Source organism: Pagrus major, chromosome 11 (assembly GCF_040436345.1).
Source record: "Pagrus major chromosome 11, Pma_NU_1.0".
NCBI lineage: Eukaryota > Metazoa > Chordata > Actinopteri > Spariformes > Sparidae > Pagrus > Pagrus major.
In genome coordinates, this window is record NC_133225.1 from 6,033,616 (window position 1) to 6,059,411 (window position 25,796).

At 41.4% G+C, this 25,796-nt stretch overlaps 2 protein-coding genes across 4 annotated transcripts in view; one reads left to right on the top strand and one right to left on the bottom strand.

The window, feature by feature from the left end:
* Positions 1-1,720: 1,720 nt before the first annotated feature.
* Positions 1,721-17,167, bottom strand: hdlbpa (high density lipoprotein binding protein a). Its single transcript, XM_073476467.1, has 28 exons — positions 17,088-17,167; positions 14,959-15,030; positions 11,372-11,486; positions 11,104-11,273; positions 10,074-10,289; positions 9,782-9,988; positions 9,458-9,673; positions 9,165-9,371; positions 8,951-9,058; positions 8,752-8,856; positions 8,178-8,256; positions 7,921-8,060; positions 7,734-7,838; positions 7,529-7,642; positions 7,323-7,409; positions 7,097-7,228; positions 6,790-7,008; positions 6,172-6,393; positions 5,854-6,072; positions 5,606-5,744; positions 4,889-5,040; positions 4,701-4,805; positions 4,473-4,607; positions 4,091-4,234; positions 3,797-3,976; positions 3,488-3,604; positions 3,248-3,388; positions 1,721-3,152 (listed from the first exon to the last, which is right to left on the bottom strand). Exons 3-28 carry the CDS (start codon positions 11,445-11,447, stop codon positions 3,063-3,065), a joined length of 3,825 nt encoding a protein of 1,274 aa, XP_073332568.1. The 5' UTR covers positions 11,448-11,486; positions 14,959-15,030; positions 17,088-17,167; the 3' UTR covers positions 1,721-3,062.
* Positions 17,168-24,506: 7,339 nt separating this feature from the next.
* The window catches only part of farp2 (FERM, RhoGEF and pleckstrin domain protein 2), a 28,909-nt gene continuing 27,619 nt past the window's right edge, over positions 24,507-25,796 (top strand). Inside the window, exons 1-2 of one of the 3 annotated variants that reach the window (XM_073475705.1) lie at positions 24,507-24,646; positions 25,366-25,597. In XM_073475705.1, the coding sequence (XP_073331806.1) occupies positions 25,397-25,597 (201 nt within the window). In that variant the 5' untranslated portion in view covers positions 24,507-24,646; positions 25,366-25,396. The remainder of the gene's footprint in view (positions 24,647-25,365; positions 25,598-25,796) is intronic. The other 2 variants (XM_073475706.1, XM_073475704.1) reach the window with 2 other exon arrangements.

The following is a 25,796-nucleotide window of genomic DNA, read 5'->3' on the forward strand; positions in this document are numbered from 1 at the left end:
TGTTGATCTGTGTGCCCATGCTCATATATGCAAAATGATTAGAGCCCGGCCGATATATCTGTAGGACGATATTATTGGCCGATATCGCAAGTATACGGATATCACCGTACATGTTGTCAGATATGCGACAATAATGAAAATGTTTTTTGAGATTATGACGCAGAACAAGATGCTTGATTATTAAATTCCCATTGAAGTTTACTGTTTAAGTACACTGATTTTTTTTAGGCAATAATGTTTATTGTTAAACTGTAAGATACCCTGCCTCTGTTACATATCTCATTCACAAGTGTTCAATAACCACATCTGAGAGATTTTGCATATTTCGATATCCGTATTTCATTTTTTAATCTAAATTGAGTATCTTTCGGGCTCTAAAATAAATAAATAATTAAGTATCCTAGATAATTAAAGACCATTTTTATCTAAAGAAAAAACACTAAATAAAACAGCATAAACATTACTATAATTTTTTACATTAAAATTATGATTATATACATTTCGTTTATCTAGAAACACCTGGCGGGCCAAAGTGAACCTAAAAGTATTAATCTATGTATTAAACTCATGACTTACATAATGATATCTCTGTGTATGCTTGGTATAAACATATCCTACATGGCCTCCAGTATTCTGCTTATTAATAAAGCTCATTACTCATAATAGCGCCACTTAAAAAGGAAACCAGAAGAATCAAAACATCCTTACAGACAGGTGGACCAAAGACCACAAACAGTTACAACGGACCGTCAACAGGTGACTGAGCAGCACATGCAAAACTGGATAATTATTCAAAGTCTGCAGGCTGTGTTCCAGCTAAATATGTTAGTGACAGTGTCAGTGTCCTGGCAAACAACATTCACAAGCAAAGCACAGTAGGCAACACATTATGACCTCCATTAAAACATCAACAGAAACAGTGCAAGTAGCTAATTATAGTTAAATACACACAGAGGGTGTATCTGACACATTTACTCTCCTCTCTTTCATGTGTGTGAAATCATTTAATGTCATATAATGTTGCTGTGCTCGTCATTTTGTTGGAAACAACCTTCTCCACTGCCTCACTGCTAGCTGTCCTAACTATTATTAGCATCAGCAACACTGGAAAAATAGGCCTGATTTTTTTTTTTTGTCTAAACAAACTAAATAAACAAACTCTTTGTTTCCATGACTCAATAAACTAAATAAACAAACAGACATTAAAGGACAACACAGTTTCATACTGTTTTACTTTATACTGTTTATATGTGATGGACCCTGCCACCTTTCTAGCTTCAAACAGTGTTCTGGGGACCTTATTTTCCTCTGAGAACAGCTTTTTTATTCAGTTATAGAATAAATATTTCTGAGTTTGCATTATTTCCTCATTTATATTGTAAATATTAAATTTGAGTTTGAATCTCTTCTCCAAAACTACATAGTGCCCCTTTAAAACCAACCCCAGACCATCCTACTAGTGCCACTTAATTTCAACCAACAGGTTGTGTGTGTGACATTGTTAAGTGTTGAGATGGTCTCTAGACAAGACAACCCAGTCTATCAACCCAGACTCTAGTCATGAAAACCTTTGAACACCAATTACGTCAGAACAGCATCATGCCACAGCTGCATCAGCTTTGGTAAGAGCCAGTTATACCAGTCGTGTTAATTTTGTGTTGCATTACATTCCTTGAGTAAGTGACTAACTTGCTCTTTACAAAAGACTCAGACAAATGCGCAAGAGATTTTCAATTTTTATTGACTTTTTGGACAATTTCTTTTCCAGTGTCATCCATAACCGTTCACTTCAATGGTATTTGCATAATCTTTCATTCAATGCTAGGAGGATATAAACCAAGGTAGGCTGATGCTAGATGTTGAATTAGCAGCTAGCGAGCTAAAATCTGCACTCCTCAGGCGAAATTAAACTAATTACAATAACTGGGGGTGAAATGTTCCAAGAGCTTTAAACGGAACAATAAACATACCTTCCAGCTGTCCATTAAAAATGCACCTAGACATCATCTCTACCTGGTTTGTATCTTTCTAGTAGTAAGGCTGATAAAAAGGGCCATTGCTATTTAACAGAACAATCTGCATAGCAACTGGAAGACAAAGGGACTGGACACTGACCCAATACAGAGGATGAGTAACACAGGACACCACTAGACAGATAGTTGGCACGAGATGGTCTGCTGTTTTGCTCACAAACACAGTCATAATAGTTTGTTGTAGAGTGATTTACTTTTGAATGTCAAAAGAGTTCATTCAACAGTTAGTGTGAGGTTCGATGCGTTGGAGCTCTAGGCCTAGTGTTGTAAAGAAGTTTAGTTCTGGCATGATCTCCGAGCATCTGGCAGTTAGAACGGGTGCCATTCTGCAGTGGCCGAAACCGCTTTTTTTCCCCCCCTTTAGTTAAGTTTACCAATTCATAAGGCTACAAGGTACGTGCCACTACTTGACCATATTCACAGAAGCACAGCTAAGCAAATGGAAAGATGTGACAGAGGACAACCACTACAGTGTGCTTGAGGGCTAACGACAGACAAATTTTCACTCAGCTACATGAGTAAAAGCAGGAGGGGGGTGGGTTACTGAAACAGCTGGCCCCTCGTTGGTCAGGCATCATGTCTTAACATGTCGCCAGCGGTAATTCAATCCCTTTACCCCACCCTGCGAAGGCAACTAAGGGCAGCTCAAAAAAACTGATGTCTGGCCACCGTTGAATTTTGGTATAACAGTTCAAACCACAATGAAATGTCAGATCTAATACACACGTAAAATGTCAGTCTTGTACAGACTGTGGACTTAACCGCAACATCTGTCACATTTTTTTTTTTTTTTTAGCGTAAGACAGTATCATTTAATGCAGATACAAAGCTCACAAGTCAATTACAGTATCTGAAAAGCACTTTTAGACTGACGAATCTGCAAGGGCAGACCAGGATAAGTAGACAGAGAAGGATGACATTCTCAGAAATGAAGACTTGTAGGGTCAGCGGTCAGTCCAGGTCAAGAGGGGAACGATGGAGGGGAGGATTGTGTCCGGTTAAGTTCAGGCCCATCTGTAGCAGCACAGCTTAGAAGCGCTTGGGTCCCCAGGGAGAGGTCTTGGTTGCCACTGGGGCTCCAAAGCTTGGGAAATCTTCAGAGCTGCTCATATCAGGAGCCTAAAAATAGAAAAAAAAAAATACAGGGATTAAGAGACGATGGTGTGACAAATTCTAATTTCAAACAGTGTCAGGCTTGTGTTGAAAACGCTCACCTTCTCATTGGCAGTGGTCCAGGGAGCCTCCCTCACCACAAAACCTTTGGATGGGCCACGTTGTTCATCCATGGCGGCAGCGCTGCCCCCAGGAGGCCTCATGTAAGCCATCTTCGCCTCATTCTCCACAACATCTGCCATCTAACAAGAGGTGGCACAAGAAAATGTATCGGCATGATTAGCAAACAGTCAACGCAACGGGAATTTCTTACACAGTCATCGTACGCGGGGGCATCTTACATATTCTTCTTCCAGGTTAAGGAGGTGGTCGATGGCTTCATCCACAAGCTCAGGGCGGCCTGTGACTGTCACAAGGTTCGGGTCTGCAGCTCCACTCTGGGGAAACCTGAGATCAACCTATAAGAGATGGATACCAGCATGTTCATGTTAAGCTGTTAAGAGCTAGAGATCTCATGGCGATGACATGAGACCCCAGTATGACTCACAAGCTATTAGTATTGACACAGTGCAAGTACAAAGCTGTTTTATGTTGCCATGTTACAGTGTGGTGTTGGTCTACGGCATCTCCTGTCCTCTCGGCAGCCTCACCTTAAACTCATCCATGATCTTGCGGATGCCCTTGCCGCGGGCTCCAATAATGCGGGCATGAACCCTGCTGTCCAGGGTGATGTCCTCGGAGATCATCTCTTCAAGCTCATCCACGATAGCCTGGATGGCCTCTTTTGCTGCTATGGCTTTGTGCTCATACCCTGTAATAGTAATCTGATCCTGTGCAGGAAACAGCAGCATGAACATGACATTGACTAAACTGATGGAAAACTTCTTATTCTCCCATATTAATACTTTTAGTGAAGGTAAACAGTAGTTAACTATTATTCATACCTGGTTTTCGTCATTCTTCTCTGGGAACTGGATGTTAACATCATGCTCAGTGCGGATGTTGGTGATGATGGCACCCTTGCGGCCAATGATTTTGGGGTGATACTTGGGGTCCACAGTGATGGTCAGCTTGAAGCTCCTGAGTGCCTGTAGAAGAGTGGATGTAAACAACACTCCGGGTTACAACTCCAGTGAGTTTGACACTTCACCTACCATTGGAAAAGTTAATAATTAAGCTTTTTCCTCATTCAAGGTTATCATGAGGCCGGCCTTTATGTTAATCTCAGAGATAACTTAACTGCAACATGAGTATGTGTGTGACTCGAACACTGCAGAGACACCAGAAAGAGTTCAGATATTAACTCTGAATACACTAGCTACTAACCCGATCCTCCTGCTCAGCCTGCAGCTCTTTGACACGCTCCAAGAGGCCCTCTTTGGCGCGGTCGAGGTGATTGGCCAAGCCGGTGATGGCGATTTTATCAGACTGCTGGTCAGGAGCAGGCACTTGAATATTGACCTGGAGGAAGACGGTTGAGCGCACTGTGAATCAGCAGCAAAACAAAAACCGTGTGCATCCCTGTGCCAACACTTAATCTATAAAAACACACACCTCAAATTCATCCATCATCTTGCGAATTCCACTTCCTTTCTGTCCAATAATGTAGCGATGAAGCTCAAAAGGCACTTCCACCTCAATAGTGACAGGAACCAAAGCCTGAGGAAAAGAGACAGTTAGGGAACAAAGCAGCGATTTTGAGAAATGGAACCGATTTCTCTCATGATTACTTTATGCAATACCTTCAGTGCTTCCACAGCACCCTCGCACCGCTCCTTACGGCCAGAAATCACAATCACGTCACACTTTTTAGGTGCATTTGGATCGACAGGCTCCTTCACTTCACCGTTGGCCTCTCCATTCTCCTGAATAGGGGCCTCAGCAGGAGGTGCTGCTACAAAAGTACACAGACAAGGATTGATGAGAAAAATTCAGATTTTAGAGAGGGGTGTCATCATTCTCTAAATCCACCATTCCACCTTCGATTTAAAGTTTTTTTTCAGAACTGATGGCTCTGCCAATCTTAGACCATCGCATCTGGATTTGTAAAAATCAACTGAAAATTGGTTTAATGTCTTAGCAAAAATTCAAAGTCTCCTTTAAAAATCAAAGTTGAAATTATATTCTCCAAAATAAAGAGTCCAGAGTTCAACCAAACATACCAGCACCAAAAGATAGAAAGTCAGTTTGTTACAAATTTCGGTTTCTCTGGAGTAAACCCTCTCAAAAGAAATCAATAAAGGCTCTCCGAAGAAGAGAATAAACCTAACATCTACTTCAGGTACCAGTCAGTTGATGTCTTTGTGCACACAGGCACAAAGTGTCTGGAAGTGCAGATGAAGGCCAAGGGTAAGCTGGCTGCCTCTTCTTTTAGTTTTGATTTTTTTCTCCTTTTGGATGTTCACAAGTATGCAGTGAATCTAAAACTGAAATTGTCTTCACACTGATCCTGCGTTTACCTTGTGGGTCCTCACGCTCTGGGAACTTGATCTGTACATTGTGATCTCTGGTGATCTGCTGGATCCGTGAGCCCTTGGGACCCATGATGGAACGGTGGAACTTCTGAGCAATCACGCACTCAATGGTCACTTGAGCATCCTGGAAAAGACGACGTTCAAATGGGAGGAAAAAGAAGGCACAATGGTTACATTTCAAAAATAGAAGAGGAGGGGAGAAAAAAAACAAAACAAAAACTGTATCCACTTACCAAGTCATCCACAATCTCCAGCATGCGCTTTTTGGCTGCTTCCACACATTCTTTGGCTCCTTTGAGGGTGACCTTTTCGCTCTGAGAACCTGTGCGAGGGAAGCTCACCATCACACCGCCGTATTCATCGGCAAGGTCCCGAAGGACTTGGCCACGGCGAGCCACAAAGTAGCGATGGTGCTTTGGATCGACGCTCATATTATCCTCAACAACGTTGTCCTGTAATCAAAGAGTAGTTTAATAAATCAGGCATCTGTATGAGGGCCTCACCTTATCTTCCCTCATCCTGCTATGTTCAAAAGTCATTTGGAGCCTTACCAAACTCTTGATTAGCTCCTCCAGCTCCTTCTGAGCCTCCTGCACTGCTTCTTCAGTGCCAATCACAGTGATGAGCTCCTGGTCTTTGTCCTCCGCAGTGGGGAAGATGATCCTGGCTCCAGTGCTGTCACGAACCTTGCGGATGTTTCCACCACCTTTCCCGATGAGGAACTTGTGGTATTCTGGCTTTGCACGCAGCTCAGCAGTGTGGCTCTTTATTTGCTGAGAAACAACATTTACAAGTCAACATCAATTATAAAAAAGGTCAGCACAAAAGATGCTCTCATTAACTTCAAAGTTGAAGCAGACGGAATATTCCTATATAATTAACTCAAAGTCAAAACCCCCAAAAGTTTTAATAAGCTAAACATGATTTAATCTTCAGAAAGAGAACTGCAGCAACCAAAACAAATTTCAATCTTCTGACACTAGCTTTGCACAAGCTTGCTGTTTTTATTCTGACAGCTGAAAGGACACTGAAAGAAGCTCTCAGCATGCGGTGACGTATCCAGCTCTTTGACCTTTTACCCCTCCCTCTATGCCCCTGTCAAATGGCTGCCAGTTTAGCGAGGTCAACACAAGTTCAGCTTTTGATCACTGGAGACGATTTATACAAACCTTCTCCTCTGCCAAAGCAAGTAGTTGCTGCTTGGCTTTTTCCACCTCCTCTACGGGGCCTCGGATGGTGACCTTATCAATCCCTGAGCCCTCGGTGGGAAAGTGGATGTGCACGCCGCCACACTCCTCCATAATCGAGCGCACAAAGCGTCCCTTGGACCCGATCAGAGAGTTGTGCAGCTTGGAGGGAATGGATACCTCGATCTCTGAGATGTTTGCCTGGACACAATGAAGACATTATATAGCTCTGGTAGATGGGTCTACATTTGTCTAATTAGCGATTAAATACATGCATGCATATGCTTACCAGCTCCTTCTGAATGGCCAGGATGCGATTTCGTGCAACCTCACAGTTTGCCTTCTTTCCAGTGATGACAATCATCTCTGAGTTGCTGTTCTCAGCAGGCAGGTCGATTTTAGTGTTTGTTTCCTCCCGAATCTACGTGGCAAAAGAAAACAAAATCGTCACATCAAACCTCGACAGCCTGGAGACTTCATTTAACCAACTTAATATTCTTTTAAATAAACAGTACCTTCTTAATATTTGATCCTCCTTTTCCAATGATGTTTCTGTGGAACTGCTTGAAGATGGGGACTGAGACAGAGAAGCTGTTCTCCACCTGAGAAAAGAGATAAAGGAAAGTTAACACTAATCCTTACATGGTTATGAATGCCATATTAAAGCACAAATCTTTGAACAGATAAAAGTATTTGAGGTGACACATAAGTAAAGGTTTACCATCTCAGCCACTATCTTCTGCATGAACTTAGCGCATTTTTCCACCTCAGTTCGTGGGCCCCTAAGTTGAACAATGTCGCTTTTCTGTGCAGGGTCGGGGAAATTAATGATGACCTGGAACAAATATAGAGTACAAGGGGTTAATGGGTTCAGTACAGTCAAACCACCACCATATGCTGACCGTCACCAACAGTGTCCAACTCACCTCGGGGAATTTGTCGCGCACTTCTTTTATCTTTTCCCCTTTTTGGCCAATAATGGCTCTATGAAAACGCTGTTCGATGATCAGGTCCTTTGTACGCTCGTTCTCCTGCAAGAGACAGTATATTTAGTGATGGCACATCAGGATCTAATGTGTAGCATCTTGGCTGTGGACTGAAGTTTGTCCTTACCATGCGTGACGCAAGCTCAAGCAGCTCCTTCTTGGCTTCCTGCACACCCTGGGGATCCCCCTCGATACGGATCAGGTTGCTTTTCTCGTTGTCAGGGGGGATACGGACAGTCACCTTGTGCAGCTCTTTGATGCGGTTGACTATAAATAAAAAAAATTAAAAAATCAAATATGTGGTTTGAGAGGGATGAAGATGAAGTTTGTGTTACACTGTTGCAATTCAGTACATCAGTCTTTAGATAGTAACAATGTACTTACTGTTAACACCTCCTTTTCCAATCAGGTGTCTGTGGAATTTGGGATCCACGCTAATCTCTGCATAGTCCATGCGGCTTACCTTTGAGGTGGAAGGAGACAAAAACATGAATATCACTGAATAAACCGACTTCAGCTTATAAGAGTTGCTAAAAGGTGCTTAAATTCTTTGCATCTTCCTATGTAGAGCCTCAGTCAATTAAATACCACTTTAAAAAAAGGTCACATTGACAAAATTTTTGTGTGGCTAAATCATTTTTTAAAAATAATACATCTACAGAGCTTGCAGAAAGGCACAGAATAAAAGTCATTTGTGGGAAAAAAATGTAAAAAAAAAAAAAAAAAAAAAAAGGCTGAGAGGGGGCAGATGTTTCCATGATGACCAGTAGCATTGTTCGTAAATGCAATGAAAGGGGGAGATGGAATGTAACATTTAGTGGCTGAGCGTTATCAAAAACACCTTTAAGTCCTCCTTTTACACAATCTTTCCAGCACATGACAAAAGAGGAGCTCTCTTGATTGGCAGGCTTTGGGTCAAGGTCCAAGAAACAATAGTACAGTTAGGCTCAAGACTCACCAAATCTGTAACAATAACTTCGATCTGGCTCTGCACCATCTGCACGTCTTTGGTGGGACCTTCCAGGGTGATCCTGTCTTCTCCCTCGGTGAACTCAATGTGCACCTGCATGCAAAATACCCAATAAACATAAGTTACAAAATTCATGCTAAAGAAGTATTTAAAGTGATATGGCAAAGATATTCATCCTCTGACGGACCTTGGGCATTTGTTGGGTAATCTTGGCCAAGTTCTGCCCCTTCTTGCCAATGATGAAACGATGAAGCCAAGAAGGAGCTGAGACCGAGGAAACAGTGTAGCTGTTTGCCTGCGAAAGGGAAAAAGGTTTTTTGAGTTACTCCTAATTGCTTTTTTATTTTAAAATTAACGAATGTCTCAGACCATCACAAGATTATATTTAAAATGTTCCACACCTTGGCATAAACTTCAGTGAGGGCCTGACCCAGACGGTCTGGCTCCCCGCGAAGGATGACAGTTTCTGAGCTGCTGTCAGAAGGTGGGATCTCAACGGACACACCAGTTTTATCCAGGATCTCCTGCAGGGTGTTTCCCTTGGGGCCAATCACATACTTGTGCTGAGATTTCTTCACCTCCACTGCAATGGTGGTGGCATTCTTCTTCTGCAATACAAAAAGGGTAGTTGATCAGTAACCTTCAACTGTAGAAAATTAGTTTGACCTGTATCACCATTTTGATTGTAGCATACCTTTTCTTCAGAAACCTTCTTGATCAAAGCCACAGCAAGGGCCACCTGCTCCTTTTCCCCAGTGATGACAATCTCGGTCTTGTTCACACTTGGAGGGGGGACATTAATGCGGGCGCCAGTTTCCTGCATCATCTCTCCTACCAGCTTATTGTAGGCACCGGTGATGAATGGGTGGTACACCTTGTCAATGTTCACCCTCTCCACAGCACGCTTGTCCTAAAAGAGCAGGAGAGGCAGGGGATGACAATGTAAATTTCAACTTAGGCAGTTACGTCTGGGCTGTACCTCAATGAAGCGAGTTAGTTGTCCGAGAAGCCATCGTACCTGTTCAGCAGAGATCAACAGGATCTCATGCTTTGCCTTCTCCAGGCCCTCCTTGGTACCAGAGATCTTGATCTGGTTGCTGGGGTCGTCCGGTCGTGGGATCTGGATTTTGGTGGCAGTCTTGAGCTCAAGCTCCTGAAGCTTCTCCCCATTTTTGCCGATGACAAAACGATGGTGCTCCTTGGGGATGACGACAGTAGTTGAAGCCTGTTGGGGTTAAAATGTTCGTTAAGCACCATCGTCATCAACTATTAATACCTCATTTAGTTATCAACAAAGCAGCTTTCTTGACCTGAGTCTGCAGTCGGGACACAATCTCCTTACGGGCCTTCATCACGGCATCTAACTTTCCAGAAACCATGATGGAGAGACCCTGATCTTTTGCCAAGGAGAGTTCGAGGTGGGCGCCGGTCTTATGCATGATGTCCACACAGACCTTCGCTTGGTCTCCTTCCCCAAACTGGTTGATGTCCTTGTACTTGCGCTCCTCTAGAGGCACATGGAAAACCTAGTTCATGCAGAAAAACAAAGATTTAATGACATCAGGATTGCCATGATACAAAATAAATGAGACCCACTGGCCCAAACTGGGTTAGGGTTAGTGAATGTCAAAAAAATAAGGACTTTAATCTCACACATGCATACAAACTGCAGGGTTAAACACATAAGCCAATGGGATCTTTAGATACGGTCAGTCTACGTTCACTTGGGGTAAGGCAGTGAAAACTGGAACTGGATGGGAGGTGGGTTTTTAAGTAGGAAAAATAGCTTGCTGTCCCAGCATTGTATTCTCCATCTCCCAGGGGGAAACAACAATACAAATGACACTATAAACCTTTTCTAATATGCAACACAAAGACCAATTTCATTGTGCCCAAACAAATTAATTCCACAGAAGACCAGTAGGACACGTACAAAAATGTGTATTCATTTGTCTTTTGTTGTTGAGCAGAAACAAAGAGCTAAAAAAACTAAATTAAAAAGAAAGTACTGACAGAATCCTCTGAATCAGAGCAAATGAAGTCCAACAGAAGGAAACCTTCCAACAGAAGAATCATTCAATATGAAATTAATTGTTAGTAACTGAAGTGGAACAATATACAAAAGTAAGATGTGCCACAATAGTGATGGAAGAAAAGGGCATTTCTAGCACACAGATTGGTCGGTTCCCAACATTTTTAGCTTGTAACCCAATAAATGAGACCACTTTTGACACCTCATCACAAACCATGCTCTTAGTGTTAACATCCTAGTAAAAAGTTGGACCAGGCTGATACTTAAGGAGTTTTAGAGCTCTAGCTCAGCTTTGAAAAATGTTATACCTGGGTGATAACGGAAGCCTTCAGAGGACGGAGCTTGGATGTCCAGGCGTTGGCGGTTTCCTGGGTCCCCTCAGGTGAGGCCGCCTTCTCAGGCAGAGGTGGGAAGGCATCCTTGTAGGTAGGAAGGGCTTCCTCCTCCTCTCCAGGAGCACCAGTTCCTGCCACAGCAGCTGGAATAAGAACAAAAACAACAAGCACACATGAATCCACTTATGGCTGTGATTGCAGTTTACATAATAAGCGTAGTCTTAAAAATCCAAACACTCACCACCCTTCTGCTCTGGCAAGAGCCCACTGCGGTGCTCATTGAAGCTTTCCTGCGTAAGTACAGCGACTGAGCTCATTGTCAAAATCCCACGTTAACACAGAGTCCGAGTGTGCCACTGTGAGGGGAAAAAAGGGATGTTAATGATTATTGATTAATCAATGACTTGTCGTTAATACATTTTTTATCTGTTTAATTATTAACTAACAATCAGAGATGGGCATTAATACATCAAAAAGTACCTTGTTACAAATTACAAATACTTGCCTATGAGGTATATGAGAATAAAATACTAAATATTTGTATGAGAAAATGTATTTAAATCAAAATACAAGTAATTTGTATTTTTAGAAAATCCACAGAGACGTTCTATACAAACTGATATTAACACCTTTGGACATTTAGTACCCTCAGCATGGGTTGGATTTTGTCGGGCCAGTTGTGAATCACGATGAATGAAGTCATTATTTTGTGTGATTTAGTTCACATCAGTAACATGGTTTCTCTTTTTAACTCCTAATGTAGCCTACCCCCATTTTGCATCAAATGTAGATCTGAGTCTTCTAATGGAAAGACGACCAACATATATTTCATATATTATTGATGAATCACAGATAATCGATTGTTAAAGCAACTGACCATCAATTAAAGAAATTGCTTAAAAAGTTGCATCCCTTGGGGAAAGTTTACCTTTATTTTCAGAAGTCTGGCAACAGAGACGAGAAGAGCAATTCACATTATCTTCAGAAATGTGGTAACAGCAGCATCATAAACAAAACAACCTCTCAATCATCCTACATGAATACAACATTGGGGGCCAAAGTTCCCAGTGAAGTTTACGGCTTTTTAGACAAAAGTTTATTGTTAATCTGTTGAACATGCTGCCTCCGTTACTTACTGTTGCCACAACTGTTTGATGTCCACATTAGAGGGATCATTGCAAAAAAATGTGTATATTGGCTGATATATTGGTATTGGCCCCAAAAAACTGACAGTGGTTGGGCTCTAGTTTTTTTTGTCATGTTAACCAATTCCCAAGGATGTTTTTCTTTCCTGAACTTTATCGCTGATTGTTGCTTATCTAGATGTAAATATGTAATTAGAAATACTTAATAAGTTGACAAGACATCTGGTTATTCATCATTGCCAAAGTATTGTTTAGTACATGTTTGCTTCATAGATACATACATTAGATACATTTTACAGGGTTATGAACGTTTAGCGTCAGTCTAACCAATACAGCAATCTCACATGTAATAATGGATTAATTAATTAACATGTTGTAATCGCTTTTTGGATGAAATTAGTTATTGTTTGCCCTGTAAAGGTTTCTCACATAAGCACCGTCTATGACGTAGGGGTATGACTGATTCATTATTTATCTAACAAACTGAGTTTTGCATACACACACAGCTCAAACTAAATAAATAAGGCCCTTCGCCTGAATGGTTAAAAAAAAAAGGAAATATCCTCGACGGTGTCACATGCACATGTTTAGCATGGTGCACAAGCTTATCATAGGTGGACTTTGTGATTTCCACCATTATCTAATCTACCTTTATCAAAACAAGGCATGTCACTCAGAATAATCACACTTGTTGTCACATTAACATGCGAGCACTGTGTTAATGTGTGCCGAGGCTGTGCACGGCTGATTAAAGAGGAATAGTAGAAAGAAAATACTAGTGTGGGCTACAGCTACAGCTACAGTATATTTTTGTCTTCCTACGAGAAACCAGTTTGTCTTCTGCATGACTGTCATTTGTCTTTGTCTGGTGCAATTCCACAAAGTGTAGCTAAGTAAGTAGGCTCCAAGGTTAAAAGGGTTTTAACCCACTGACCCCTCTGTGCATCCATGCTGGATAGGATTAAAGTAACACTCCACCAACAGAAAGCTCAGATGCCTCGTCCACGATCCTTGAACATGAATAACTTTTTACAAGAGAGAAACCGAAGACAATCTTCCCATCTAGTATGACATTTAGAAAAGAAAAAGCCCTACAGCTATTTTGATGTCTCAGTTATATAAATCCGGATGTGCTGACTTAGTCCCATTAACAATTATATGTCCTCGGAGGAAATAAACAAGCCTTTGACTAAAGCTCGATTCAGCTTCACTGTCAATGAAGAAACTCAATACACCTTCAGGAGTCACTGCTCTGTTTTTCTGGCTGGCAGAGAAACTTAAATTCAGGCCAACAAGAGCAGAGGAATGTGAATTGTTTTAGACTGGATTTTGCCCCCAAGCATGCCTGAAATGTATCTGAAAGCATGGAGAGAATCCAGATGTCACAAAGAACTTGTTGATATTAAGAGTTTTTCCATGCAATCTTTGACATGGTGGTAGTCAGTTAAGCGAGCCGTTTTCCCCCCCCTACACATTTTTACATCACCCTTTCACTGGCCTCTTCCTTGTCAGGCTTCATAAACTTAAGGCTGCTGCTCTGCCCAGCACTCATTACTGTTTGCAGACCCTGTTGCCAATTTAAGGCTGTGAATATCTTTCATTTAAGCATCGGTATGAACGAGAATGTTTACGAGGGAGGATGGCATAGCACTGCTGTCACAGAATCGCCAGATTTTCATATGGATTTCATTATTGTGAAATGTTGACGACTTTGTATCAACAGTCATTTATTTTAAAAGGAGGTAGGCCGTCCCCCACTTTGTTGACACTTTAGTGGCAAGAGAAGGTGCAAAACACTAAGCCACACCGAAGCCAAACCAACTTGGTTACGTGTTTTTCTTTCTCCGGACTAGACTGTGTTGAAAAACTGGACACAAAGCAATGTCTTTTGTTGCTGCCTGCTTAAACTTGGATGAATACCCTCACAATGTGGAAGGGACGTGAGGTACTATGAAATTTTAGTGATGTTTTAAAAAATTTCCAGAACATCTAGCTTTCCTTTAGAAAACCCTCATAACTTTGTGGAAAATGGGGCTATGTTTGATCGCCACACGCCTGTAGGACACGTAATCGATACACTGCAAAACAATCAGCTAATGATACATAACTGTATCTGTCCAAGTGAAGAATACAAGATACCCCTACAAATGCAAAGTGAAAGGATTATGTATTCTGTGCTGGATTGCGGTGTCAGCTTCACAGAATTTGACTTGCACTGAGAAGAACTAATGTACACAAAGTGCATCAAGTCTTAGCTGAGAGCCTCTTTATCACACACACACACACACACACACACACACACACACACACACACACACACACACACACACACACACACACACACACACACACACACACACACACACATACACACTTACCACCTTGTAAATGTCCACGCCATCATTTTAATGTAAAATAGCCATAAACTGTCAAAAGGCCAAAAAGTCGAACAGTTCTGGAGAAAGAATATCGATATTTGGCACCAATGTATCGATAACCATATAGCAAGAATAAGTGACAGATATATAAATATATTGCCATATCGATATTTTGGCAAGGCCACTTTAAAGCTGTGGTTAGGGTGGAAAGAGTCACATTTAGGGTAAACACAACAGCATGCCGCTAATTGCATAAGACTGTATTAGTGTCTGTACCTACAAAGCTAATAACTGTAAGAACTTACCAGCTAAATGGTCAGTTACCAGATAATCCGTCCTGTAAAGATGCAAGTTCCCGTCAGCCTGCCAGCTTTTGCCTGAAGACCACAAAGAAACAAGGTCAGTCATCCAAACAAAAGAAAAAGAAATGAATATTTCAGGGGCCCAACTTCAAAAACATTGCAGAGAGACTAGTACAGGGTTATGTATCCTCAATAATATCTGTATGAGCCTTGTATCATATCCAATTAACTCAAACTACTAATTGGTCAACAGTGGACATATTTTAGAAAGATAGTTGGTCATTAAATGAAAAATGGAGACTTCAGACAGCAAATACAAAGTCATACGTCACTGACTGTTAAAAGCAGCTGCTGTTGAGGCCTAACTTGAATATTTTTTGACAGTCATGGTTCGGGAAAACACTGCCATAAGGCCAGAGTACTGCCTCCTCAGACCACTGAAACCATCCCGAAATTAAGAAGTATTCAAATGAAGTTGACAAGAAGCGCATCACTGAGCTCCAGTACAGTACAGGTGCCACCGGAGGAGTCCACTCTCCTCGACAAGCATCTGGCTTCTATAATTGGACGCTGCCTCGTCAGACAGAAGGACAACTGATGGAGCCGCTGTGGGTGAACCAGGTAAATAGGCCATTGCTCTCTCTCACACAGAAATTACACAGTGAATGTCTCTTATAAAAAAGGCTGTCATTACTAAAAAAGGTGGTATGATTTTAAGATGACATAAAATTTTGTCCAGTAGTCGTTAGGACATTTGGATTTACTTTGCCACCGGTGTCACCTATTACCTCTCCCTGCTGTAGGTACAGGTTTATTTATCCACCAAACATTATTATTATCTACTATTTGGTTAGGGGCCTATAATCAGTTAGGGTATACTATTTATAAAACAGGCACTACATAGGGTGTAACCTACTAGCCCCTGCCTTTAGTATTTGGTGTTGTAATTGCAGGGCCTGTTTGTCAATAGAAAGAGTAACTCCATGTCTTCACATGATACATGTGAATTACAACACAGTGATGCAAAGTAGTTTCACCTAAACTACCACATCATGAGTACAATTATGATTTTAAAATTGGGGACTAATAACTGCTATATTATTACATTAGTGTCGAGCTCCAAGATCATAAAAATAAGGCGATCGACCAACGTAACTTGAGGAAATGTAGCTTCATATTATCCACCCTGCGAGATCATGTATGTTAATGAGCTGCTAACAAGTTAGCTAGTTAAACTTGCATCAACGTTAGCTTGCAGCACGACATCCTTCGAGCATACTTGTGCATACCACAAATCCCAGATTAAGGATTTAAGTAGCTGGTTAGTGTGAGTGCTAGCTAACACGATATCAAGTTAACTAGCTGACAGTTGCCAACGACACATCACAGTTAATGCTAGCTGCCGTCATGTTGGCTAACGCCGATCAAAACCACAAAATGCACCGAGGATCGAGACAAACTAAACACTCTCTGAACCGCCGCGGACACCGAGATAACGTCGGGTTGTGTAGCGAAATATGTGTGAAAGAAGTGGGGGATCTCCAGCAGCAAAATCACTGTAGCATGGATTTACTAACGCTAGCTCCAAACCCCCCTTTGCTAGTTAGCAAACTTGCTAAAAACTTTGACTACGGTGTCTGCGACTGTGACACGTAGCTCCTCGGCTAACATGTAGCTCGGGCTCACTCAAACAGCCCTACACACAACTTCAGGCTGTACCTTAGCCAGCTAATGACATTAAGTGACATTAACAGTGGATTACACATTTAAAAACTCTCTGCCACACCCGTAGACTTGTGTCGTGACATTTTTTAATAGACACTGGCCGACAGTAACACGTAAAAAAAAGTACAAGTTGAAGTGTAGCCCCTCTTAGCTAGCGAGCTCACGTTAGCTTACAGTTTGTTCTACTAGCTCGGCTAAGTCCACGTAGGCAATACAGCTGAGCGAGGGGAGAAATGACACGGAGTCAGGGCCAGAACATACTGTAACATTCAGGGTTCACCGACTCCTCAACAAGTCCAACACCGTCGCGTACATGACAGTTTAGAGGTCATAATGTAACACGGACACGGGCGTATTTGAGGAGGGAGAGGAAGAAAAAGAAGGAAAAAAAAGGAGAAAGTACTCACTTGTTTTATGTACTCGTCTGCCCTGAAGGTGCAGAAGCTGAGATGATTCCACTGGCGAGAAGGTGGGATTGAAGTCTGACGGATATATACCAGCGCCGCCCACCAATCACATCCTCCGACGTCACGCCGAAGAGTCCGATTACAAATAACTTCTTCTCGTGTGTGTGTGTGTGTGTGTGTGTGAGAGAGGGACACAGTGTTGTGCAACTTCCCAACTCTCATCATATATCACGCATGAAAATCATTGTAAGATTTAAAAAAAAAAAAAAAAATGTGATTTATGTTGTTATTTCTTAGACGTAGAAAACTTGGGCTGAAGTAAGGATGCGTTAAAATCATGTCTAAGGGAGAGTATTCATACACAAAACAACAAAAAAAGACAATTTGATTTGGCAAAATGCTGTTTTTTTTAATCGTAAAGTTCAATGTGGGATCATTTCTCTGTCGTCCTGTAAAGGTGCACTACGTAGTTTTTGCGGAAGACGATTTAATCAGAAGGGAAAGCTCGTCATTGTGACTGAAGCTAAATAAACAAACTGCCTTTGTTGTCATGATTGAATAAACTGAATAAACAAACTTTTTACTTTGTTTATATGTGGCGGACCCTGCCACCTTTCTAGCTTCAAACAGTGTTCTGGGGACCTTACATTCAACTGAGAACGGCTTGTTTATTCATTTATGGGAGAGAAAAAAAAAACCTCTTTAATATTCTTAATATAAAAATGATGAGTTTGAATTTCTTCCCCGAAACGACATAGTGCCCCTTTAAGTTGATGGATCGGGTCTAGGTTCACGCTGTTGTTGTTGTTGTTGTTGTGAGTTTGAGAAGGCAACATGCCAAACGATCCTGCAGTTTTCCTCGGGGACGTGTGCACAAAGACTTTGTCAAAAGCAGGTTCAGAGACGCTACGTTCTCAGGTTTTTAGTCATTCTTCAGCTAGCTTAAATGTTAATGAATACACCGCACGAGGTCACGGAGGCCACGGTTACTAAGACCAGACGGCTAAGAACATGAATGAATATAAACAAGTAGCCTAACCTAAGTAGATTAACTTGTGACATTTCCTCCAACTTAAAATTTCTCAGTTGTATTTACGTGAACATCAATCTGAATCATGCAGCTTGTTAAATATAAAACGAGTGTGAGCGTGTAAGTGCTTCAAACATCTGTTAAATGATCATGTAAAACAGGTTTCATTCTCCCAAAATAATCACAGTCAAACATCTATTCAAATATTTTTTTTTCATCTTGGTCGTTGAGTTTCACTGAGACCAGCGCTCTCTTTCACAGAATCACCCTGATCACATTCACACCTGCTTCCTCCGGCTCATCGTCGCTTCCTTTGTTGTCATTTGATGGTTTTAAGGAAGCGTCACTCAAAAACCATGAGTAAGCTGTTTGCGAGGCCAGGCTGAGAAAATATGTAAATAATACAAGGCGCTGGATTGAGTTGTGGTGGAGCCGAGGCCGTCACTTTTTAAATGGTTTCACACATATGTGAACATTTAGGTGATGTAATAAGGGGGCGGTATGAGGTCAGAGTAGATAACAACGGGAAAAATCCCGCATGACGGCACATCAATTTCAACCAGTAATGACTCTACGCAGAAGGCCAAAGGTTATTCAGTCCTATGTAAAGTCATTAAAAGTGATGCGGACGAAATCAGCAATCTTAAAAAGAGGTGGACATGTCCCCAGTGTCCCCCATTTTAAATTGCACCTATGGGTGGGACACTGTGGCAGTGGAAAAAAGGGATTTCAACCCTTTCATGCATGTTGTCCACTACATTGGACAGATATTTGGAAGCCATTTTAACAGTTTAAACTAGAATACAGTACCATGTCCTTATCACCAGGTGGCAGATCCCCATTTTTCTTGTCCGTTTTTGTTTTATCTGATTGAAAATACTTCCGTCCACTCCAGCGGACGTCATTTGTCAAAGGTTATATTCTGCCTATTTAGATTCACACTTGATTAAGAGTACCACAAACATTAGAAACATATGAATTTGTTATTTTATCATTTATGTTTAAAAGGGTTCATTTTTATTCTTTCGCTTGAACTGCACACATCGAAGGGTTCGCACTAAATTTAACCCAATTTCCATTTGTTATCCAGGTGAGCATAACCCTCCAATCCTAAAAAACACCATTGCTTGTCCTTTTCAAAACCTGGTGCCTACATTACCCACAATGCAATTTAGCCACTAAGTGACATCACTGGAGGCAGTTTATCAGATTACGTGCAGCTTCCTCTGGAGCAACAAAAGACTTTACACTTCTTTATTCTTCATATCATCATATATCATCATCATCATATCAAAGAACTCTCAAGGAACTATGAACATGTCAAATAAAGCTTTGTGTCTGAATTAGCTTCAGATTTTTCTCATTATACTGTCTACAAATGTAATTAAACCTCATCAGTAGCAGATTAGAAGTTTTCATTATCATTTTGTGACTTCAGTTAGTTTCGAAATCACCATATCAGTGGTTTGGTATTTTGCAGGTCACTGTAACCCAGTCCCAAATATTCCCGTCCACTCTATTGCAGTTGGTATTGATTTCAGCTTATCTGTCTGTCTGTCTGTCTGTCTGTGGAAAGATATTGTCACCACCACAGCATTACAACCATGCCATACAGCTTTACAGCTGTGCAAGATCAAAATGTCTGCCGTGTTCAAAGATGGGTTCAGTCTCACGTGTTAATGTAGTAATTACTGCTGAGTATGACAGTCTTCAGGGCTGAAGGGTCTCTAGTTTTCAGATGAATTTAATAAGTGTAGTTTGGAGGGAGTCAACAAGTTTGCTAATCCAATTGCGCCATCTAACGTCATCTAACACCAATGACCTTGGATCTGTCATCAAGATAAGTTAGCTAACATTAATACAACATTAATTACTCTGCCATGAAGAGAAACTATGTGACTATAATCTAATATTACTAAACTCCATTAAACTTGAATAACTAAAGTTTCGTCCAAGCTATAGGCTGCCAAAATACATTCCCTCGGGTGAATTTTAACATGCAATATGAAAGGGATTAAATTTCTCCTACACTAAAACGTTAGCAGCCGGACAGAATCCACAGACGATACATTGGGTAATTTAGGTAAATGTATCATTTTAGTTAACTTTAAAAAACGTGGTGGTTAAATTCATTAAACAGTCTGTAGGCTGTCTATTTGATTAAGACATGGCTTTATTATAAAAAATATGAATTCCTATTGCATGTGGAAACTAGGGATGCATGATATGTATATCAGCTAGATAAATTATCAACCCAATATTGGGAAACTTATATTATCAGCTATCGGTATCGGTCAAATTATAGCCGACAAATGGAGCAGATAATATGAAGCCAAATTGCTTTCGTTAACTTAAAAAGCGCAGCGTCTGCACACTCCAATACAGTAGCTGGTGTTCATCACTTTTCAAGATGGCTTTTGGATCCGTCAATAAACACTAAGAAGTAAAAGAAGAAGGAGAAGAAGAGCAATACAGCACGCCACTGACGCACGCAAGATGTCAAACCACTGCACCTGTGTAGAGTCATGCAGTGTAGGTGTGAGAGCCCAACATGTCGCTGGTGTGGACATTTTTTACAGTGTCAGAGGAAGACAACACCATTGTAAGTTGCAATAAATGTTTTGCGAGGGTTCAAGCTATGGAACATTGAATCATCATTTTGCTTACCACATCCAAGCCTTCCTGTAACGGACAGGAGAGGCAGGTAATTATCTGTATCAGCTGAAAAAAGTCCATATCATGCATCTATAATGGGAGCAGACTTCGCCATACTACCAGGACTACCATGTATTAACATGTCTGTCAGTCTTTCTAAGTGCTGTATCGTAGACAACTGGACATGTTTCAGTTTCTTGAGGATGTTTCACCTCTCATCCGAGACGCTTCTTCAGTTTTTCTCGGATGGGAGGTGAAACCTCTTCAAGAAACTGAAACAAGTCCAGATGCCTAAGATATAGCACTTAAAAATTACCATGACCTGGATGACTGAGAGCCTTCATCAAAATGCCTTTAAGTCATGCAGGCCATGTTTTTTTAAATCTGCAATTTAGCTACAGTAAAGAAACCAACTTACAACCCTCAGAATGTTACGTGGTAACTATGATAATGGCATTGTTATGCACACAAAGTAAAATGCAGGAGAAATTCAAGGTGGCTCGTGTGTGTGCTGCTGTGTGACCACTTGGTGGCAGCTCACACAAACACACACACACACACACACACGTACTGAACAGACTCATGAGCAGATCCACGTTAACTTGCTTAATGCTGACTGAACCAATTTACCCAGAATGATTTATGCACACTTAGACACTAAAACCCCTAAATCTATCCAATCCCTAATTATGATCACCAGAAATTATAAACATTCTAACATTTAGGATGTTTTTTTAATGATCTGTCAATGTTAATATTTTCTGGATTACTGGTCCTGCTGTGGCACCGGGAAGCTTTTCAGTCTTTTAACATTATTGCCAACAGACATGCTCCTTATAAAAAATATAGAATTAAAGACAGATACAGTCCATGGCTCTCCTCAAAACTCTGCAATGCAATCCACAACAGAGACAAAGCCAAGTATGTGGTTATAGCAATGATAAATCATCAATAGCTGAAGCTTCAAATCACCATATCCTCTTTTATTTACTGTGTCTCCTGATTCTTCTGTAGCCAATTCATGTCCAGCAGAGGGACTCCCCAGTGCCCCAGCTTCTTCTAACTGCAAATGGTCTTTGTCATTTAGTAAACAGTGCAGATGTTAACAAGCTGGAACTCTGCTTTGCGTTGAAAAACACAGATCCAGAAAACCTTGGTCCATATGTTCTTCATGCAAAGTTTCCCCTTCAAAGGGTAACCTCAGTATGTTTCAGCCTGGACCCTGTTTTCCCTTGCCATAGTTTCACCAGCGCTAAGGTTTTCATGGTGCTTGGCTGTGCACCTCTGAATTCTTGTAATTACCACAAGTGTTTCAGGTAATCACTATTCCTCTTGATGTTTGTTCATTTTGCAAGGATTCCAACGCGGTGACAGGCATTGAGAATAATTTCATAGATGTAGCCATCATATAGGTATCAGTATTAAAAGGTGCAATATGTAAGAATGGGCCACCTGTCAAACTCTTACTTGAAACCACTAGGGGTCAGCATAGCACCAGGTTAAACGCAAACAGCTGCTAAACGTAGCTGCCATTAGCTAGCTAGCTCAGTTAGTCATGTAACTAGTGGTCCAGACTGGGAGCTTGGAACATAAGGGGAGTGTTGCTTTTAAATCTAAATATTTCTTTTTTACATTTTTGTTGAGTGTATGACTCTGATGTCTACCCACAGACCTTAGCTGTGGCCTACGACTTGAATCTGTGTTCGTGTGGAGGATTTAGTGGTGTGAGACCTGACCTCCCGTCACATCCTCCCCTACAGTGTCCGCTAAAAAAGGCAATAAACCCAAATGGCCTCTCAAGGGCCAGTGTTTGGTTTGTCCTTATTACAGCCGTGGAAGAGGACCCGCTTCCTCTGTAGATAACAAGGGTCATTGTAAAGTAATGAAAACACAATCATTCTTAGTTTCAGGTGACAAACTAATGAAACATAATTGTGAATATTATATTTCATATCTGCCCTTAAATACCCCTAAATCCTACAGACTGAACCTTTAAGCTGGAAGCCAAGGATGTAATACTATACTATGAAAACAATAACAGGAGAGTTCAGCGGACTGTCAACTTATTAATTTTACTGAGGAAATTTCACATCCAAGAGCCAAGATCTGTATGTCCCATCATTTGAACCTTTCAAAATTGAATTTAGGAAGAACTTGAGACTATCCACATTGTAAAGAATAAGAAATGTGGTCATGGAGTTAGTATGCTATGATTTATTTAAAGAAATATGATATTACATTAACATTACCATGTCCTATTGATCGTACCATCCTACTAAGAATGGAGTCATGTCTGTCATATCAGCCTTTTGTCATTATGATGCCTTTATACTTTATTTGTTTTGTCTTAATGTCAAATGTTATGACCGTTTTGGAAGAAAGAAATGGGGGAGAAAAGCAAAGTGGGAGGTATGCGCGTGTCTACACAGACCTACTGTATTCAGAGAAATTTGCCAATACAGTTGTGCACCAGCATTGCAGCCACAGCAGAGTATTCCTGTGCTGCTTTGTTGGTTTCTTAAAGGGTAACTACCAATTTTACACACTAAAGTGTGTTTACAGGTCTTTGGGAGCACTATTGCATATGTGAGTATTAAGCCTTTTGTGGCTCCAGAGGAAGCTGCATGTAATCTGATAAACTGACTCCAGTGATGTCACTCAGTGGATAGTTGCATTGTGGGTAATGTAGCCAGCAGGTTTTAAAAAACAATCAACTGGTCAAGCATTGTACTCAAAATTGATACAGCAGAACCAAAAATATGGCCTCTTTCATTCCACACATTCTTCTTCCTTTTCAAAACCTGGCGCCTACATTGCCCACAATGCATTTTAGCCACTAAGCGACATCACTGGAGGCAATTTGTCAGATTACATGCAGCTTCATCTGGAGCCACAAAATGCATAGTACTACTTTTTTTGACATATGCAGCAGCACAATCACCAGGTGGTGGACCCCCATTTTACCTCTACATTTATATCTGTGACTGAAAATATATCTGTCCAATCCAGCAGACATTATGTACCAAAGGGTATATTCCGCCTATTAAGATTCACATGATTTTTTAACTTGTTTAACATAAAAGAAAACATTACTTTGTTATATAAGAATTCATGCTTGAAAGGGATAATGTTTATTCTTTCACTACATTCAACCCAATTTCTATTTGTCGTCCCAGAGCCATAGGCGGAAATTCCCGAGGTGGGTATAACCCTCCAATCCTGGGGGGAAAAAAAAGGACCTGGTGCCTACATTACCCACAATGCAATTTTAGCCACTAAGCGACATCACTGGAGGCAATTTATCAGATAACATGCAGCTTCTTCTGGCGCCACAAAACGCTTTAAACTACTTTTTCGACTTGTGTGGTAGTACTCCTCCTCAAGACCTGCAAACACACCTTGATGTGTAAAATCGGTGGAGTTGCCCTTTAAGGAACATAAACGCTCATTGTTGTGATTGCTACAGAAACTTTGCATCCTTTTTGGTCCATTTAGTGCACATTTGACACTGAATCTACTCCTTCCTGCAGATGTATTTCTGTGCTTTGGTTTCTAATCAATCACCATACACAAAAAAAAAAAACACTTTGTAAACTGTCCACGAGGCCTTCTTATGAACCTACAACCTGTAATTTCTGCTGTCTGTTCTCCATCCATCGGGCTATTTAAAGAGGAGGGAGGTGAACCTTCCTCCTCAGCCTACGAGCCTCGGCTCCGTCTCGACCAATGGCAGCGCGGCATGCGACTCTATTAGCCAATGACGAGCGAGTGTGAGTGCGCAGTCCGTTGGACGACGACGACCATGGACCGGAGCGGTGCGTCCTCTTCGCTCCGACAAACTTTTTAGCGTTTAGTTTCGACACGGACAAACACGGTAAGTTTTAAACTGCTCCTCTATCAACACGTTGACGTATTTACTGCTCGAGTATGGCGACGTTTTTGGGAGGGGAAAGCCCGGTTTTAAGGGGTATTTATTAGCACGTCGCGTCTCTTCGGTAAACTCAACAAAAAAAAGAAACCTCAGTTTTAACGTGTTTATGAGTTTGGTGAAGTGTGAATGTCTCAACAGCTTTTTTAAAAAATGTTTGTTTCGGCGACATTTATGTTGTTGCTGACCCAGTTTTAGGACCCACATGTAACCGTAACTGTGTACGGCTCGTAAATCTGTGCGACGTCGTTTCTTTTTCGTAATTTATGGTCGTCGTCTTCTTCATCCTACACTCGGTGCCACACAGATAACGTTAGCTTAGATGAATGTTAGCTTTTAGTGTCATGTGTCGACTGTGTGTGTGTGTGTGTGTGTGTGTGTGTGTGTGTGTGTGTGTGTGTGTGTGTGTGTTGTGAATGAGCCTCACATGTCCTCAAACAAGCTTTTCAGACAGCCAGACTACTTTTTTTTTGGAGTGAAACATGCAGAAACAATGTGAAACCAGACATCACCTGGTTGGAGGAGTCAACCTACAACACACAGTCTGATGATAGATGTGCTCACCCCTACACAGAGTCAGACATTATTTTAGCCATGTGAGTTTTATATTTTTTGGCACTTTTCCCCCCCAACTTTTGCTGATATCTGTGATGATTTCTCTGCAGGAGTGAGGTGGGGGAGCTGCTCAGAGCAGTAATGGGGGAGATTGATGGTTCATACCGGGTCCTGCAGACCCCTGGCACAAGGCTGGGAGCCCAGTTCAATGCTGGTATCAGCACTTTGGAGCCGGGCCAGAGCCTCAGTGGCAACATGATCGGCGGGAGCAGAAGCCATGGGCGAGGACTACACATCCGTGTGCAGGGCCTGGACGACTCCCAGGAGTTCTTTGATACAGACGTAAGTTTCTACCCTTTAACGGTTGCACAGCCTCATCTCTCCTTTTATTTACACTGCGATAAGTCGGCAGTTTGTCACACAGCAGGCTACATCAACATCATCCCTTGCAGTCGTGGGTATACCCTGGTTGCGTGTGGCTTGGATTTGTGACAGCTGCCACATGGCTTTGGCGCTGAAATCCCTTCCTCCTTAAGGCTTC